Here is a 17718-nt window from a genome sequence, read left to right as displayed (position 1 = left end):
TTCCCCTTGCTCTGATCAGGCCCAAAAAGGGCATTTTATTTTACCAAATTGCTTGAGGTAAGATAGATTGAACTTTACATGTTCTCTTTCATTTTTCGAGTTTCTAGCTAGCTAGTTTTTAGCTTTGATTTGTTCCTCTCTTTGATTGAGTACATGTTTGACTATCTGTCTTGTTGGCTTTGAAGCCATTTGATTGATTAATTTAGCATCGATCTCTCTGTTCTGTACAGTTAGTCAATGTGTGTTTAAACAACTGAATTCATGTGTGGAATGTAAGTGCACCTCTAGCTTGAGGAGGCAGGAATTGCATTCTGCTACTGCTTTTCTGGTATCTGGTTTAGCTTATGCGATAGATCACAGTTGTAACCATTTAGTAGTACGTGCATGTGATCTTGACATTCAAAAACACAATAAGAGGAGAAAATTGTTAGTTTAGAGTAATCTCATTTGAATTCCCCTTGATCTGATCAGGCCTAAAAAGAGCATTTTATTTTACCAAATTGCTTAAGGTGAGATATATTGGACACTGCATGTTCTCTTTCATTTTTCGAGTTTCTGGCTACCTAGTTTTTAGCTTTGATTTGCTCCTCTCTTTGATTGAGTACCGGTTTGACTTTCTGTCTTGTTGGCCATGAAGTCATTTGATTGATTAATTTGGCATCGATCTCTTTGTTCTGTACAGTTAGTCAATGTGTGTTTACACAACTGAATTCATGTGTGGATTGTATGTGCACCCTAGCTTGAGGAGGTAGGAAATGCATGCTGCTGCTGCTTTTGTGGTGTCTGGTTTAGCTTATACGATCGATCACTGGTGTAACCATTTAGTAGTACGTCCAGGTGATCTTGGCATTGCAAACCACAATAAGAAGAGAAAATTGTTAGTTTATACTAATCTCATTTCAATTCCCCTTGCTCTGATCAGGCCTAAAAAAGGCATTTTATTTTACCAAATTGTGTGAGGTGAGATTGAATGGACACTGCATGTTCTCTTTCATTTTTTGAGTTTCTAGCTAGCTAGTTTTTATCTTTGATTTGCTCGTCTCTTTGATTGAGTACTGGTTTGACTGTCTGTCTTGTTGGCTTTGAAGCCATTTGATTGATTAATTTGGCATCGATCTCTCTGTTCTGTACAGTTAGACAATGTGTGTTTAAACAACTGAATTGATGTGTGGATTGTATGTGCACCTCTAGCATGAAGAGGTAAGAAATGCATGTTGCTACTGCTTTTCTGGTGTCTGGTTTAGCTTATGCGATCGATCACTGGTGTAACCATCTAGTAGTACGTCCAGGTGATCTTGACATTCCAAAACACAATAAGAGGAAAAAATTGTTAGTTTAGAGTAATCTCATTTGAATTTCCCTTGCTCTAAGCAGGCTCAAAAAGGGCATTTTATTTTACCAAATTGCTTGAGGTGAGATAGATTTGACACTGTATGTTCTCTTTCATTTTTTGAGTTTCTAGTAAGCTAGTTTTTAGCTTTGATTTGCTCCTCTATTTGATTGAGTACTGGTTTGACTGTATGTCTTATTGGCTTTGAAGCCATTTGATTGATTAATTTGGCATCGATCTCTCTGTTCTGTACAGTTAGTCAATGTGTGTTTAAACAACTGAATTCATGTGTGGAATGTTAGTTCACCTCTAGCTTGAGGAGGCAAGAAATGAATTCTGCTACTGCTTTTCTAGTGTCTAGTTTATCTTACGCGATCGATCACAGTTGTAACCATTTAGTATTACGTCCAGGTGATCTTGACATTCCAAAACACGATAAGAGGAAAAAATTGTTAGTTTAAACTAATCTTCTTTGAATTCCCTTTGATCTGATTAGGCCCAAAAAGGGCATTTTATTTTACCAAATTGCTTGAGGTGAGATAGATTGGACACTGCATGTTCTCTTTCATTTTTCGAGTTTCTAGCTTGCTAGTTTTTAGCTTTGATTTGTTCCTCTCTTTGATTGAGTACTGGTTTGACTTTCTGGCTTGTTGGCTTTGAAGCCATTTGATTGAATAATTTGGCATCGATCTCTCTGTTCTGTACAGTTAGTCAATGTGTGTTTAAACAACTAAATTCAGGTCTGGATTGTATGTGCACTTCTAGCTTGAGGAGGTAGGAAATGCATGTTGTTGCTGCTTTTCTGGTGTCTGGTTTAGCTTATGCGATCGATCACTAGTGTAACCAGTTAGTAGTGCGTCCAGGTGATCTTGGCATTCCAAAACACAATAAGAAGAGAAAATTGTTAGTTTAGACTAATCTCCTTTGAATTCCCCTTGCTTTGATCAGGCCCAAAAAGGGCATTTTATTTTACCAAATTGCTTGAGGTGAGAGAGATTGGACACTGCATGTTCTCTTTCATTTTTTGAGTTTCTCGCTAGCTAGTTTTTAGCTTTGATTTGCTCCTCTCTTTGATCGAGTACTGGTTTGACTGTCTGTCTTGTTGGCTTTGAAGCCATTTGATTGATTAATTTGGCATCGACTTCTCTGTTCTTTACAGTTAGTCGATGTGTGTTTAAACAACTGAATTCATGTGTGGATTGTATGTGCACCTCTAGCATGAAGAGGTAAGAAATGCATGTTGCTACTGCTTTTCTGGTGTCTTGTTTAGCTTATACGATCGATCACTAGTGTAACCGTTTAGTAGTACGTCGAGGTGATCTTGACATTCCAAAACACAATAAGAGGAGAAAATTGTTACTTTAGACTAATCTCCTTTGAATTCCCCTTGCTTTGATCAGGCCCAAAAAGGGCTTTTTATTTTACCAAATTTCTTAAGGTGAGATAGATTGGACACTGCATGTTCTCTTTCATTTCTTGAGTTTCTACCTAGCTAGTTTTTAGCTGTGATTTGCTCCTCTCTTTGATTGAGTACTGGTTTGATTGTTTGTCTTGTTGGCTTTGAAGCCATTTGATTGATTAATTTGGCATCGATCTCTCTGTTCTGTACAGTTAGTCAATGTGTGTTTAAACAACTAAATTCATGTCTGGATTGTATGTGCACATCTAGCTTGATGAGGTAGGAAATGCATGCTGCTGATTCTTTTATGGTGTCTGATTTAGCTTATGCGATCGATCACTGGTGTAACCATTTAGTAGTACGTCCAGGTGATCTTGACATTCCAAAACACAATAAGAGGAAAAAATTGTTAGTTTAAACTAATCTCCTTTGAATTCTCTTTGATCTGATTAGGCCCAAAAAGGGCATTTTATTTTACCAAATTGCTTGAGGTGAGATAGATTGGACACTGCATGTTCTCTTTCATTTTTCGAGTTTCTAGCTTGCTAGTTTTTAGCTTTGATTTGTTCCTCTCTTTGATTAAGTACTGGTTTGACTTTCTGGCTTGTTGGCTTTGAAGCCATTTGATTGAATAATTTGGCATCGATCTCTCTGTTCTGTACAGTTAGTCAATGTGTGTTTAAACAACTAAATTCAGGTCTGGATTGTATGTGCACTTCTAGCTTGAGGAGGTAGGAAATGCATGCTGTTGCTGCTTTTCTGGTGTCTGGTTTAGCTTATGCGATCGATCACTAGTGTAACCATTTAGTAGTACGTCCAGGTGATCTTGGCATTCCAAAACACAATAAGAAGAGAAAATTGTTAGTTTAGACTAATCTCCTTTGAATTCCCTTTGCTCTGATCAGGCCCAAAAATGACATTTTATTTTACCAAATTGCTTGAGGTGAGAGAGATTGGACACTGCATGTTCTCTTTCATTTTTCGAGTTTCTCGCTAGCTAGTTTTTAGCTTTGATTTGCTCCTCTCTTTGATCGAGTACTGGTTTGACTGTCTGTCTTGTTGGCTTTGAAGCCATTTGATTGATTAATTTGGCATCGACTTCTCTGTTCTTTACAGTTAGTCGATGTGTGTTTAAACAACTGAATTCATGTGTGGATTGTATGTGCACCTCTATCCTGAGGAGGTAGGAAATGCATGCTACTGCTGTTTTTCTAGTGTCTGGTTTAGCTTATGCGATCGATCAATGGTGTAACCATTTAGTAATACGTCCAGGTGATCTTGACATTCCAAAACACAGTAAGAGGAGAAAATTGTTAGTTTAGACTAATCTCCTTTGAATTCCCCTTGCTTTGATCAGGCCCAAAAAGGGCTTTTTATTTTACCAAATTGCTTAAGGTTAGATAGATTGGACACTGCATGTTCTCTTTCATTTTTTGAGTTTCTAGCTAGCTAGTTTTTAGCTTTGATTTGCTCCTCTCTTTGATTGAGTACTGGTTTGATTGTTTGTCTTGTTGGCTTTGAAGCCATTTGATTGATTAATTTGGCATCGATCTCTCTGTTCTGTACAGTTAGTCAATGTGTGTTTAAACAACTAAATTCATGTCTGGATTGTATGTGCACATCTAGCTTGAGGAGGTAGGAAATGCATGCTGCTGCTGCTTTTATGGTGTCTGATTTAGCTTATGCGATCGATCACTGGTGTAACCATTTAGTACAATAAGAGGAGAAAATTGTTAGTTTAGACTAATCTCCTTTGAATTTCCCTGGCTCTGATCAGTCCCCAAAAAGGGCTTTTTATTTAACCAAATTGCTTGAGGTGAGATAGATTGGACATTGCATGTTCTCTTTCATTTTTCGAGTTTCATACATCAGGTGTGTGTGCTAGTTTCTTTACTCTAATCCTTACTGGCACTGCAGAATCAAATTCACTCAATTCTGGAGGTTGTCGTTTATTCCACACTAGAACAATTTCACGCACTGAAGAACATCTTGAGTAATGATTGACATAAATTTTCAGATTCCAGATCCGAGCATCGTAGGTCATTGTTAATAAAGTGAACTTACCATGCAACGGGTAAGCTTCATGCGCACCACTACCTCCATATATGTAATTAACTCCAGTACACATTAAGACCACCGTTACTAAAAACATTAAAGTAAGAACCAAGCTTCCACTACATCATGATGAAGAAATTCAATTCCGATGATGAAGAAATTGAAAGAAAAGGTTCTGTATCATTAAGGTTGGTGCGAAAATTGGCTTCCTGCGTCCAATTCTCAGCACAGGTTTGTAGGCAAAGAAATCAAAAGGTTCTACACCTAATAATCTATATACGCAACTAGTAAATCCCCGTATCTCAAATACTGTCATATCATCTCGGCTCCGTGGAGATACAGCAATTTCCTCTCCTCCTCCGTTTATCGGAAAAGGAAAAAATATTTTTTCGTCCATCGGAGAACAAACTTCTTTTACTTCCTCTACCGGAAAAGAAACTGCTTTTTCTTCATCCACACGAAAATAAACTGTTTTTTCTCCATCCATCGGAAAATAAACAAACAAACTCGCCGCTGATATATTTATAAACAAATTCGCCGTCACTGTAATCCTTCTCCGACTATACTTTGGAAATTGGAATAAGACACCAAATAAGTTTAATTTGTTAATTAAGACCCCAATATTTTCTAACAAACTATTTTCTCATATTATTATATTAATATAATGAAAAACATAATTTGAATTTAATTTATGAAAAGTAAAACGTGTCAAATAAAAATAGTTTTGAAATAGGCTAAGTTATCTATTTTATTATTTTAAATAAGTTTGAGTTCAAGTCATATGATAGATTCAAACTAAAGATATTTTTATTCCCATAAGATAGATGGTTTAATTTATATGTGACTGAATTTCATATAAAAAATAATAAAATTTCAGACGCCAAATGTATAAAATTATTGCAAAACAGGTGAACATGTAAATTTTTACACATAATAAACTAGATATTTCATTATATATTTTCTTGAATTGATTAACTATTCCATGTTGGCAGTTAACACTCGTATTTGATATTTGTAATATTAAAAAAGGAAATTTATTAGTTTAGGAGCTAATTACTTATATATACTCTAGTTTATAATACTATGAATTCTATTAAATTTTGGTGTGTCCAAATACATATATCTCGAGAAAAATGAGGTCAAAATTAGGTATAATTTGTAATAAATACATTGTATTCAAGTGCATTCGCATATATATGGGATACTGAACAAATCTTGTTCGCCTCCCTCACCTCTCTCCCATCTCGCTCGCTAGTTTCCTATGTATTTGATATCCTAGATACATGTGAATCACACTAGATACATACATCTTGCTCGCCACTCTTCTATGTATCTTTATCCTAGATACGAATTACATTAGATACATACAAATACATGTATCTAGTGTAATTCTCGTGTATCTAAAATACATAACAAATCTGGCTCACCTCCCTCTCCAACTCGCTCAACTCTCTCCCTATTTTGATGTATCTGCTTGGAAAAATACATGTATCTAAGTTTATCTTCTTCAATATATGGTACAAAACTTTTGATTAGTAATAATATACGTAATATTTTGAAAGTATAGGTAATAATAGTGTATAAGATAGATGAGTATGTCTAATTATATAGTTTCTCCTATAAAAAAGGTACTATTATTTATGTAGTGAGTCTCAAGAATGGTATTTTCCCATAAAATTTAAAAAAATTACATAAATACAAATCTTACTGTACTTTATATTTTAGGGAAATTGTATATAATAGCAAACTATTAATTCAAATTAAATGTCATAATCATAGTTTGATTTAATTGTACCCCGTAGCAAACTGTTGCTATATTGCCTCTCTCCCTGGTGAATCTCTCTCGCCACTCTCGTTCTTGCTGGGCAGTCTCCCTTGCCTCTCTCGCTTTGATACAAACACAAATGTATAAAATGCGTTTGTGTTTGTATAAAGCGAGAGAAAATTATATATATACATATATTTTCGTTCCCCTCTCTCAGATCTCGCTCGCCACTCTCACTTTATACAAACACAAATGTATACATTGTGTTTGTGTTTGTATAATGCGAGAGAAAATTGTATATACAAATACAAATGCATATATTTTCGTCCTATACACTTATGATTATACAAATACGATCTTCTCCTTCCCAGTTTTCTTTTGTCTTTCTCTCTTTCTTGTTTTATACAAACACAAATTATACAATTGATTGTTTTCAAAACAAACACACCCTATAAGCACTATACTTCTTACAAAACCAAGATTTTTACACTACATTAAATTATTATACTAAATTAATTAAGCCATGTGTATGTAATTTTTTTAAAAAAATTTCAAATAGTTAGTTTGGGTTTGGTGGATGATATTATAATTTTGCATGTGGCTCTGTTATACCCCATTGTCCCATTTAGTTTCAAAGAGACTGACAAAGATATATAGTCTTTGGAGTAGCACAAAAGCAAAAATCAAAGGCCTATATAGTCCCCACACAAACCTAATTAAAGCAACAATTGCATATAGATATAATATCATTCTTCTTCTTTTAACAAAGCAACATTCAATATATGTGGTATGGTTACTAAACTTTGTTACTCAATCCAATTCAATTTATGTGGTGTTATTTGAATTTCGAGAATCAAATTATTGAGTTCTCTTTCTACCGTAATTTTCATATGCTTTTTAAATATACTATTTTGAGACGTCTAAACAATACTTGTCCGGTTTATAAAATAATGAATAATTTATTATTTGTGTCTATTTTAACCTTGCTATTAAGTACGATTCATTTTTCAATGTTTAGATGACTTATATTTAATAAGAATAATTTGGTAAAATTACTCATATCGTTTACTGCTTCTTAATTTCTGTGCTAAGTAAATAGAGTCATAAATAACTATTATTGAACTGAGGAAGTAATAAAGTTAGACATAGACAAAGCTTTTCTTATGATCAAAATTTTATCTATTTTGTCAAATTTTTGGCCTTTTCTTCTCATTTTCATGTTAAATAAATAGTGATGGTCTCCTTTCCAAAAATAATAATCTAATGGAGCAATTAGCATTTAGATAGAACTCCAATTATAAAATTGATTTTATTATTATATATAAAAGAAAAAAAAAAGAACCGGAATTTTTGAAGAAAAAGATTCAAATTTAGCTTGTTTCCATAAATAAAGTTGGATGAAATTGAAGTTTGAGAAACTTTATTTGTCCTTTATGTTTTACCATACTTCTTTGTTTATTTTTTTTCTAAAATGAAACAAAATTACCAAAAGAAAAATAAATCACTTTAAATAAACAAAATTAAATGTTCAAATCAGCCTTATTATAAATTAAATTAAGAGTAAAGAATAAAAAACATATCTTTAGGTATCTCAATTTTTTGAGCTTCATACTTGAACTATCAGATGTGCTAGTTTCTTATATGGACTATCACCAAATGTATATCTAAACACACCTCAACTATCAGTTGTTCTCTTTTCTTTCTTGAACGATTGTGATATTTTAGATATGAAAAAAGAACAATTGATATTTGAGGCATGTTACGATAAACATTTCATGGTGGTTCAGGTTAGAAATTCTTGCATACCTAATACTTCAGATATGAAACTCGAAAAGCCGAGATACTTTAAATGTATATGTTTTTTATTTTTTATCATGAACTCAAAAAATAATCTTAAGCTTTACTCTATATTATAACGATCTATACGTAAACTTAAAACCTTGCACAAACATATATACTATCTCTATATATAGCACCATCTCTTAGCTCTTTCTCTATCTACTCACACCTCAAACTTTTTTCTCTTTTTTCACATTATACAATTTTCTTGGCTGTCTTAAATTATATTTAAAGAAAAATATATTTAAGATATAGCCAAGAAAATGGACTTGAATATTTATTTTGATCATGGAATTACTAGCCAAATTGGATTGTTTTGGCAACAAGTTAGAGCACCATTACTTGTGCCATTTCTTAAAATTATGGTTATTTTATGTTTGGCAATGTCTTTGATGTTATTTGTTGAGAAAGTTTATATGGGAATTGTCATAGTATTTATCAAGATTTTAAGGCAAAAACCAGAAAAGAAGTACAAATGGGAGCCAATAAAAGATGATTTGGAGCTAGCAAATTCTTCTTATCCTATGGTATTAATTCAAATACCAATGTATAATGAAAGAGAGGTAATACAAATTTTCAATTTGATCGAGATTCAAATTATATGAACTTCTTCGACCAACATTTTAAAATTTATGTATTATGAAGATTCGACGTGAATTGACAAGTTTTACATTGGTTGTCAGCCTATCACAACTCTCTTCCTTTCCTCAACTTATTTGAGACTGAGGCGTAATATAGATGTTGTTATTGTTGACCTATATTTTAAAATATATATTTTTTCATCATATTGACATAAGAAGAATTGGAACTTATAGAACTTTTCGTACGATTTGCCTTACTTATCGACTCACTAGTATCAATTATCATGAACGTGTTACATATAGACGTTACTTCATGTTTTATATGATCTGATAGTGTAAAAATTCATTTACGCTATCGAAGTTAAAATCTTCTTGTAAATTGTTCATTTGCAGGTATATCAATTGTCTATTGGAGCTGCTTGTAATCTTTCATGGCCAGCTGATAGAATTTTAATTCAAGTTCTTGATGATTCAACTGATCCTATCACTAAGGTCCAATTAATACCTTAATTTTCCATAATTTGTAGGAAGAAAAAATATTTTTTTTCTAATATTATTTGAAATGTTTTTTAATTCTAAAGAGGAAGTATCCTAAAATTTGTATGATGAACATAAGTTAATTAGTAGCATCATAATTCATAAACATGGTAAATGTTATGTTGCTCGGAATATATTATCGTACTCGTTTCTGATCCTCCAACAATGCTAGGATGGAGGATTCAACACCTAAACAACAATATTTTTAAAGAGTTTGAGCGCTCTCTCTCTCTATATATATATATACTTCGTAAATGACCTACTATCACATTTTAAGCTACATTGATTGTATCAATATATATAACCTAACGATTAACTTATACACACCGATTGTATAAAAAATACTTATTTTTACCTGTTGTACACGTAATTATCTTTTTGATGACGAGATAGAGTGTAATAGCTTAAATTGTTTTTTTTTAATAGGGAATGGTGGAACAAGAGTGCAAGAGATGGGCAAGTAAAGGAGTGAACATCAAATATGAAATAAGAGACAATAGAAAAGGGTACAAAGCTGGGGCATTGAAGGAAGGAATGAAGCATAATTATGTGAAAATGTGTGATTTTGTAGCCATATTTGATGCTGATTTTCAACCTGAATTTCATTTCTTGTTGAGAACTGTCCCTTTTCTTGTACACAACCCCGAAATCGGACTCGTTCAAGCTCGTTGGAAATTTGGTAAATGCCTTTTTCCTTGACTCGTATTAGGGTAGTAGGTTAGCAAGTAGTAGATTGTTGTTTGTCTAGCTAATCCCTTTAGTCGTAGTATTACTCTTGTAGTTTCTTGGCTATTTTCGATCTGTTGTTTCTTGTACTTTAATTATCGTATTATTTTGTTTGTAGTTATTGTTCAACATGCTTTGTTGTTATTGCTTTGATTTGTTTTTTCCTTGAGCCGAACGACTATGAGAAACAACCTCTCTACTTCTGAGGTAGGGGTAAGGCTTACGTACACTCTATCCTTTCCAGATGACTCTGTTGTTACATTTTTCTTAACACATCGTCTCATAACGTGCTTTTGTGTGTGACGTTGAGATTTGAACTCTAACGATAGTGTTGAATTGTGTGACCATTTTGTAACTTGAGTTTCATATGAAAATTATGGTAGATGTTGACCAAAAAAATAATTGTTGTAAATTGTTATTAATTGTAGTGAATTCTGATGAATGCTTGTTAACAAGAATGCAAGAAATGTCACTTGATTACCATTTCAAAGTGGAGCAAGAAGTTGGATCATCAAATCATGCATTTTTTGGCTTCAATGGTAAGGCAATATATGTACAACACAAAAGTTCAGTTACTTTAACGTGACAGTCAAAATAGTCAATTATTGACTTTACTGTTATAGTGAATAAAATTCAGTATGTTATAAATCATCACGAGTTCGTTCAATTTGAAAGGAACTGCTGGAGTGTGGAGAATTTCAGCTCTTAATGAAGCTGGAGGATGGAAAGATAGAACAACAGTGGAAGACATGGATCTCGCCATTCGAGCCGGTCTCAAAGGCTGGAAATTTGTCTACGTTGGTGACCTAAAGGTACGTTCAGTACGAGTTCTGTAAGTTCAACTAAACATATTGCTTTTTGCTCGAATCATATGCATACATATGCAAAAATAGGGGAATATGGGATCCCTAGTCTCATTTTATGGCATGGACGTCTTTAATTGAATAGAGATGTCTTGGTAGTGTAGCTCGGCCCAAGCAGTGCGTAAAAGTCATAAATTAGTGGAATCACATTCGTTTCTAGATGTACTGACTCTAGATTTTGGAGTCGTGTATGAAGTAAACCATGTGTATAAAAAAAGTTAAAATTTGCAGAAATAGCCAGTGGAACTATGTCAGAAATCATTTTCTTTAGAAGTAACTTCAACAAACACTCTGAAAAAAATAAATGATTGGAAGTTAAATTTAATGTTAAAGAACAGGATGAAAAGGGTCCCATAATCTTACATTATCTAAGTAAAATAAAATAAAATATATGATGTTACTGTTTAGTTTTTCTAATCATATACGTATATTAAACTCGTTATAGATTATTACACATATTATATATCACCGGCTAATTTGTTATGTTTCACCTAATAATAACTATGTCTCAATTTAAGCAAGTTAAGGGTCAATTTTATGAATAATTACTATCCATATCGCTCTATTTATGCGATTGTTTTTTCTTTTTGAAAAAAAAATTCAATTAGGTGAAAAATGAATTGCCAAGTACTTTCAATGCCTATCGTTATCAACAGCATAGATGGTCTTGTGGACCTGCTAATCTTTTCAAGAAAATGGTTGGGGAAATTGCTTCAAATAAGGTGAGTTATAAGCCATATACCCCTTTTTGTTTAGTACGGATTTAACTTATATACATAATACACTAGTAGTATAATAATTTTACACTTAAATACTACACTATATTATATTGTTAGTGAAATGAAACCTTGAAGCAACGATAAAGTCCCTAAAGCCTGTAAATGTCCTTATATAACATTCTTTGTAAAGACTTTAGCACTATTTAACTTATATACACTAGCGGTATAATATGTATTTTTAGCGGCAATTAACATTCTTTGTAGATGTCCCTAAAGCCTATAGCGACATTGGATCAAATAACAATTAATTAATACTGGTAAAGATTTTAGCACTCTTTATTAATATGTATATCTATTGACGCTAAAAATTGTTTTTGTTATAGTGTACACTATTTTTTCATGTAGTGTTATATATCTTTTACGTGACCTGATAGTATGATAATATATATTTTTTTAACTTTGATATTTGCAGAAAGTCTCAATATGGAAGAAGTTTTATTTGATCTACAGCTTCTTCTTTGTGAGAAAAATCATTGCACATATTGTTACATTTATATTTTATTGTGTTATTATGCCTACAACTGTTTTGATCCCTGAAGTTCAAGTTCCTATATGGGGTGCTGTGTATATTCCCTCAACAATTACCCTCCTCAATGCTGTAGGGACTCCAAGGTAAATAAAATAAACAATTGGTCTCGTGATCCGAGCCCATGACACGTATTGTCTGTTGTATGGTCCAATAGACCTCACAGATTTAATTTGTCACTTGGGCTTGATGTCTTAATTATTTCCAATTTTGATTCTTTTTTTATTCGTTTTGATGTGTAGATCATTCTATTTATTGATTTTTTGGATCTTGTTTGAGAATGTAATGTCCCTTCATCGAACGAGGGCAACGTTCATTGGACTATTTGAGGTAGGGAGGGTCAATGAATGGGTCGTGACGGAGAAATTGGGAGATGGAATCAAGGCAAAAACGAGCACGAAAGCATCCAAGAAGTCTCGTTTTCGGATTGGAGAGTGGTACAACAAGGTACATTTCGTGGAGATTTTCGTAGGGTTGTACCTTATGCTTTGTGGATGGTACGACTACTCGTTCGGAAAGAATAGATTCTACATATACTTATTCTTGCAAGGCATTGCCTTTCTTGTAGCTGGATTTGGCTACATTGGAGTGTTTGTTCCAAATTCTTGAAAGTACTACAACAATTACGGCTCAGTTACAAACAAGTAGCGTTCGAGTAATCTTTATTTGAAATTCATTTATAATGTGAATAAGCAGCTAAGATATAAGTATGCTGCCTTTCACTATTGTAGTTATTTATTTAATGTAATGGTTAAAATATTTGTATTTTTGTAGTACTATACTGGAAAAAATGTTTTGGTTGTTCTATATGAAATGGTAATTTGTGCACGGAGTATTATTGGGCCTATTGGGCATAATTGGGCTTATAGAAGACATCGTAAACGTACGAGTTTACATTTTGTGCACCAACAATTTGAATCAATGAAGTATGAGAAAACATTTCCTTTACGTGACGATGAATGGTACATGAATTAGGGAGGACACCATGAGAATGTAAGAGCAGAAGGTAAATTCAATGATTAAAAGTCAATATGTTCAGAATGAGTGTGATATGTGTAATATAATATATATACACTCACACACACACTTTAGTTTTTTTTTAATGTGTGTATATACGAATAACTCAAGGCTTCGAGTTGACTCTAGTGATTTCAATTGAATTCACAAAATCCGTCTAAAAAGGTTATGAAGAAATAGAGACATGAATGGAGGAGCTAAATAATTAAAGTTGGCAGGTTCAGAACGAGCGTGATCAGAATGTATGATTATATACACATAGTTCAAGTTGAATTTAGTATAAATATAAAAAAAGGCATCGAATGGACTCTAGTATTGAGTTCGGTTGAATCCGAAAAAGAGAAGCAGCGACCACAGTGGGAGTCGAACCCACGACCTTTTGATCCGAAGTCAAACGCGCTAATCCACTGCGCTATGCGGTCTTGTTGATACAAAGTTTTGCAAATTAAAATCAGATTATTAAAATGACCTCAAGTTCAACAAAATTTAAAAATAAGTAAAAATAAATTATATGTATTTAATTAACTCTGAGAGTTTCTTTTTATAGGATCAGACAATATTTAATCATTTTGACCTCGACGGGCAATTTACTATACTATACTAATCATTCACAAAAACTTATACTTTATTACATCATGTATACATGATTATTCATTCAAAATTTTGTTTTAGTAATATTAATATCACTTTACAAAATCATGAAATACATAACTCAATATATACGTGTAATGTATGTGCATGTCGGGAAAAAAATAGAAATAACATGATTAATCAAATACAGTTAACCTTTCTATAATATAAACTTTTATGATTATAATAACCTATTTTTCATTAAAAAATAATAATATATAATTAAAAAAAAATAGCCATAATCCAAGATTGGGAAAAATAATATTTAATTAAAGGTAGGACAAAATGGATAGAGTTGAATTTTGTTTTAATTTTTGGTGTGTGAGCCATATTAAATCCACCACTTTGCCATCTTATGTTCACCGAACTTGAAGATGCTGACACTGACACAAAATTATGACACACATTTTATCCTTCTTTTTGTTTTTTACTTATTGTATACATTATCATTTAACGTGAAAGTTCGTTTACATTATCGATATCAAATTTAATAAAGCAAGGGAATTGTTGGAGGCTAATTGAAAATAATTCCTCTGTCTTGTAAAAATAGGAATAAGACTGTGAATATCTTACTAATCTCTATACTATATTTGTTATTGTTATGGACTAGTATATTATTATTTAACTACGTCTGTAAGAGCTCGTTTACAATATCGATTCTAAACTCAGATAAAGAAAAAAGTTTGTCAAGAGTTCATCAGAAATAATCTTTCTATCCTGTAAAGATAGAAATAAGATTGTGAACATCTTACTGATCTCTATATCTTATTTATAAAATTAAACTCTATTTGCTATTATTGTTGGAGTAGTATATTATTGAATGATAGTTCTGGTAAAGTTGACTTTTTCAATAGTTTCAAACTTTTGAGATTTCTACATCATCAAAAGGGAATAAACCAAAATAATTGTTTTTGTCAATTATGTAACATAGTACAAGTTGAAATTCCCTTAAAAAATTGAAGATATGTATAAAAGTTCACTTGACTATATAAAAGGATTTACTAAAATGGAAATTTTAGTTCCTCATAACCGTTTTAGAATAGTTTGAGCCTACCTCGCGTATCTCTATTCTCATATCTTGAATTTAAAATTTCTAATTATAAAAAGTAAAAAAATCTTATTCATCTCTAGTCTATATTATACGCATTCGATGATGCTATCTTCACATATTACGTAAAGTAAAAAGTACCTACACGATTATATCTAAACACTCGATATAAATAAATATTTCGGTTTCAGACAGTCCACCACATGTGATGTGAGTAGAGTTGTGCCTTTCTGGAGTTTGAAGATACAACTAACTTCACATGCTATATTAATTTCCCCCCACCCCCACCTTTTATGTATTATTTTTTTTGGTTAACAGTCAACAATTGTGACCTCCTTATATTTATTGCTCTCAAACTCCCATTTCTTGTTTTAATTATATAGTATAGATTTCCTTTTTTTTCTTTATTCATTACTCTAATAAATATATATTTCCTCATCAAAATACTTAAACTAAGTAAAGCAATCGTATTTAGATTTAATTTTACTCTAAAACAAATAACTTTCGAAATTTTCAGTTGAGATCTCAAAGTCTTTAAGAGGATTGTTTGACTACTCGTCGATGGATCTTGCTCATGTGTTGTAAGACTAGTATCTCGATTGTAGGGGCAAAGTTAGAGGGACAAGTTGTGAGGGGTTCATTCGAATTTCTTTAATAGAAAATTATATTATATGTAAGATCAAGTTATTTTTCTCGATTTTTCAAATCCACTTGAAGTTTTAGCTAGGAATGAAATCTCTTTTTCGTGGATATACTCAAAACAGAAAAAATTCTGACTCTGTCACTATTATAGTCCTACTTATTAACTATTGATAAATGAAAAAAGTACAACAAATAATTGTATTATTAATTTATGTTCAATAATGAAAATAATAGAGTAATAGAGTGAACACCAATTAATAGTCTACTAAAAGTTAATTTGGTTTTTAATGATAGTTTCCCCAATAAAAATAGCAAGATATAGACTGAGTTGCAATTTACAAGTTACAACAATAAAATTGGTTATTATTAAATGCAAAAATCATGATTTGGACTTTTGTTAGGCAAAGGACGGACAAATATGACAGCAACAAAATGAGTTACTCATGTAAAAACATATCACTTTCATAATACTGAAAAAAATGTACTTTTAAAATTTCGTAATAAAAAAGAGTCAAAAATATTTTTAACTAATGAAAATCAATCACAAATATCCTCTTTTTAATTTAAGATAATAAGAAATTATATTCATCTCGCCACAATTTTAATTTGGTAACTTTCACCTTCCTATTTATGATAAAAAGTTACTCCATATCATTTAACTTGTTATTTTTTTAATCTTAACATATTAATCAAAGCTCAATATCATTTGACTATCAAAGAAAAGTTATGACAAGTAAAATAAAGTGAAATCAACATATCACATATGTTAAGTCAAATATGAACCGATAAAAATGAACGGAGAATTAAAATTTTGTGCACAAAAAGCCAAGAATGTAACATAAATGTTTGTTAGTCAACACTTCATACTTTTTACATTGTTTTGTCATGTCTTAATTAATATTTTCTGTCCAAATTTAGTGAGTATTAGGAGGTAGTTGTAAAGATATAACTTAACTCCCAACTCCACCGTTTTTTCCATCCCATCTTTTTCATCCATTTGTAACATTGAAATAAGTCGTATAAATAATTAATTTTATAATATTTTTTTAAATATTATTAATGTATATTATCATTAAAAAAAATATGTATCCTTTTCTATTTTCGATTTTCTCATTCAATGTCTCATCAATCTGCTTTAAGTTTTGATATATTGAACCTGATTCATGCGGCGTCCTATTCATTAAAGGAAGAATCAGTGTTTTCAAAAATGTTTTGGGGCGAGTTTTTCGGCGATTTTTAGGGTGGGGCATATCAAAAACGTCCTTTGGTGTAAATTAAATACGTAAATTTATAAGACGTAAGTTCTAAAATTTGAGGCGTAAGTCTCGAGCATAAAAACGTAAGTTCTGGGAGTAAAAACGTAGACCGAGCATTTTTAATTTATTTTTTTAAACTTTTTTTGTTTTAAGTCATATTTTTTATTATTGATGTAATGATATTTCTCAAATAGTAATTATAATACTTTTTTTACTTCATTATTGATTATTAATACTTATCTCAAATTAAAATCATAATATAATTTCTATATATTATAGATTATTTATAAAAAATTATTTGTAAATCATTAAAGGTTTACTTTCACTTATTTTATTAGTATTAAAACTATAAAATTGAATATACATGAGACTATGCCCCGTATATCCATGAGATTTACGCCTCACCCCGTACTGTATAAAACGCCTCGCCTCACACCCGCGCATTTTAAAACACTGAAAAGAATCACGCGCTCCTTATATATACAAATTAAAGGTCCTTTTTATTTTCACAACTTAGACTCGATACTTCTAAGTAAAAATGGAGAAATTCAATTCATCTTAGGCGATTATTAATGACATGTAATAATCTTGACTTGCATTAATTAACACCCACAGTTTTCTCTTCTTTTTGAAAAAGTTCCTTATTAATTATTTCCCCATTTCCCCACCTATAATTTCAAGCTATCTACCTCTTTTTATACTCAAAATTTTCTCATTTTTATGTC

General features: G+C 31.7%; 1 protein-coding gene and 1 non-coding gene across 2 annotated transcripts; one reads left to right on the top strand and one right to left on the bottom strand.

The window, feature by feature from the left end:
* The first annotated feature begins 8596 nt into the window (after positions 1-8596).
* On the top strand, positions 8597-13009 carry LOC125819580 (glucomannan 4-beta-mannosyltransferase 9-like). The gene is made up of 8 exons (XM_049499030.1): positions 8597-8951; positions 9363-9461; positions 9933-10185; positions 10661-10771; positions 10908-11044; positions 11704-11817; positions 12287-12486; positions 12643-13009. Exons 1-8 carry the CDS (start codon positions 8652-8654, stop codon positions 13007-13009), a joined length of 1581 nt encoding a protein of 526 aa, XP_049354987.1. The 5' UTR covers positions 8597-8651.
* A 756-nt stretch (positions 13010-13765) lies between these two features.
* TRNAR-UCG (transfer RNA arginine (anticodon UCG)) lies at positions 13766-13839 on the bottom strand. Its single transcript has one exon. It is a non-coding gene; the product is annotated as a tRNA-Arg (tRNA).
* Positions 13840-17718: the final 3879 nt, after the last annotated feature.

Source organism: Solanum verrucosum, unplaced genomic scaffold (assembly GCF_900185275.1).
Source record: "Solanum verrucosum unplaced genomic scaffold, falcon-dt-bn FXZP01000255.1, whole genome shotgun sequence".
Classification (NCBI taxonomy): Eukaryota; Viridiplantae; Streptophyta; class Magnoliopsida; order Solanales; family Solanaceae; genus Solanum; species Solanum verrucosum.
The sequence above is the reverse complement of the archived record's forward strand: the minus strand, read 5'-3'. Positions and strand labels throughout refer to the sequence as shown.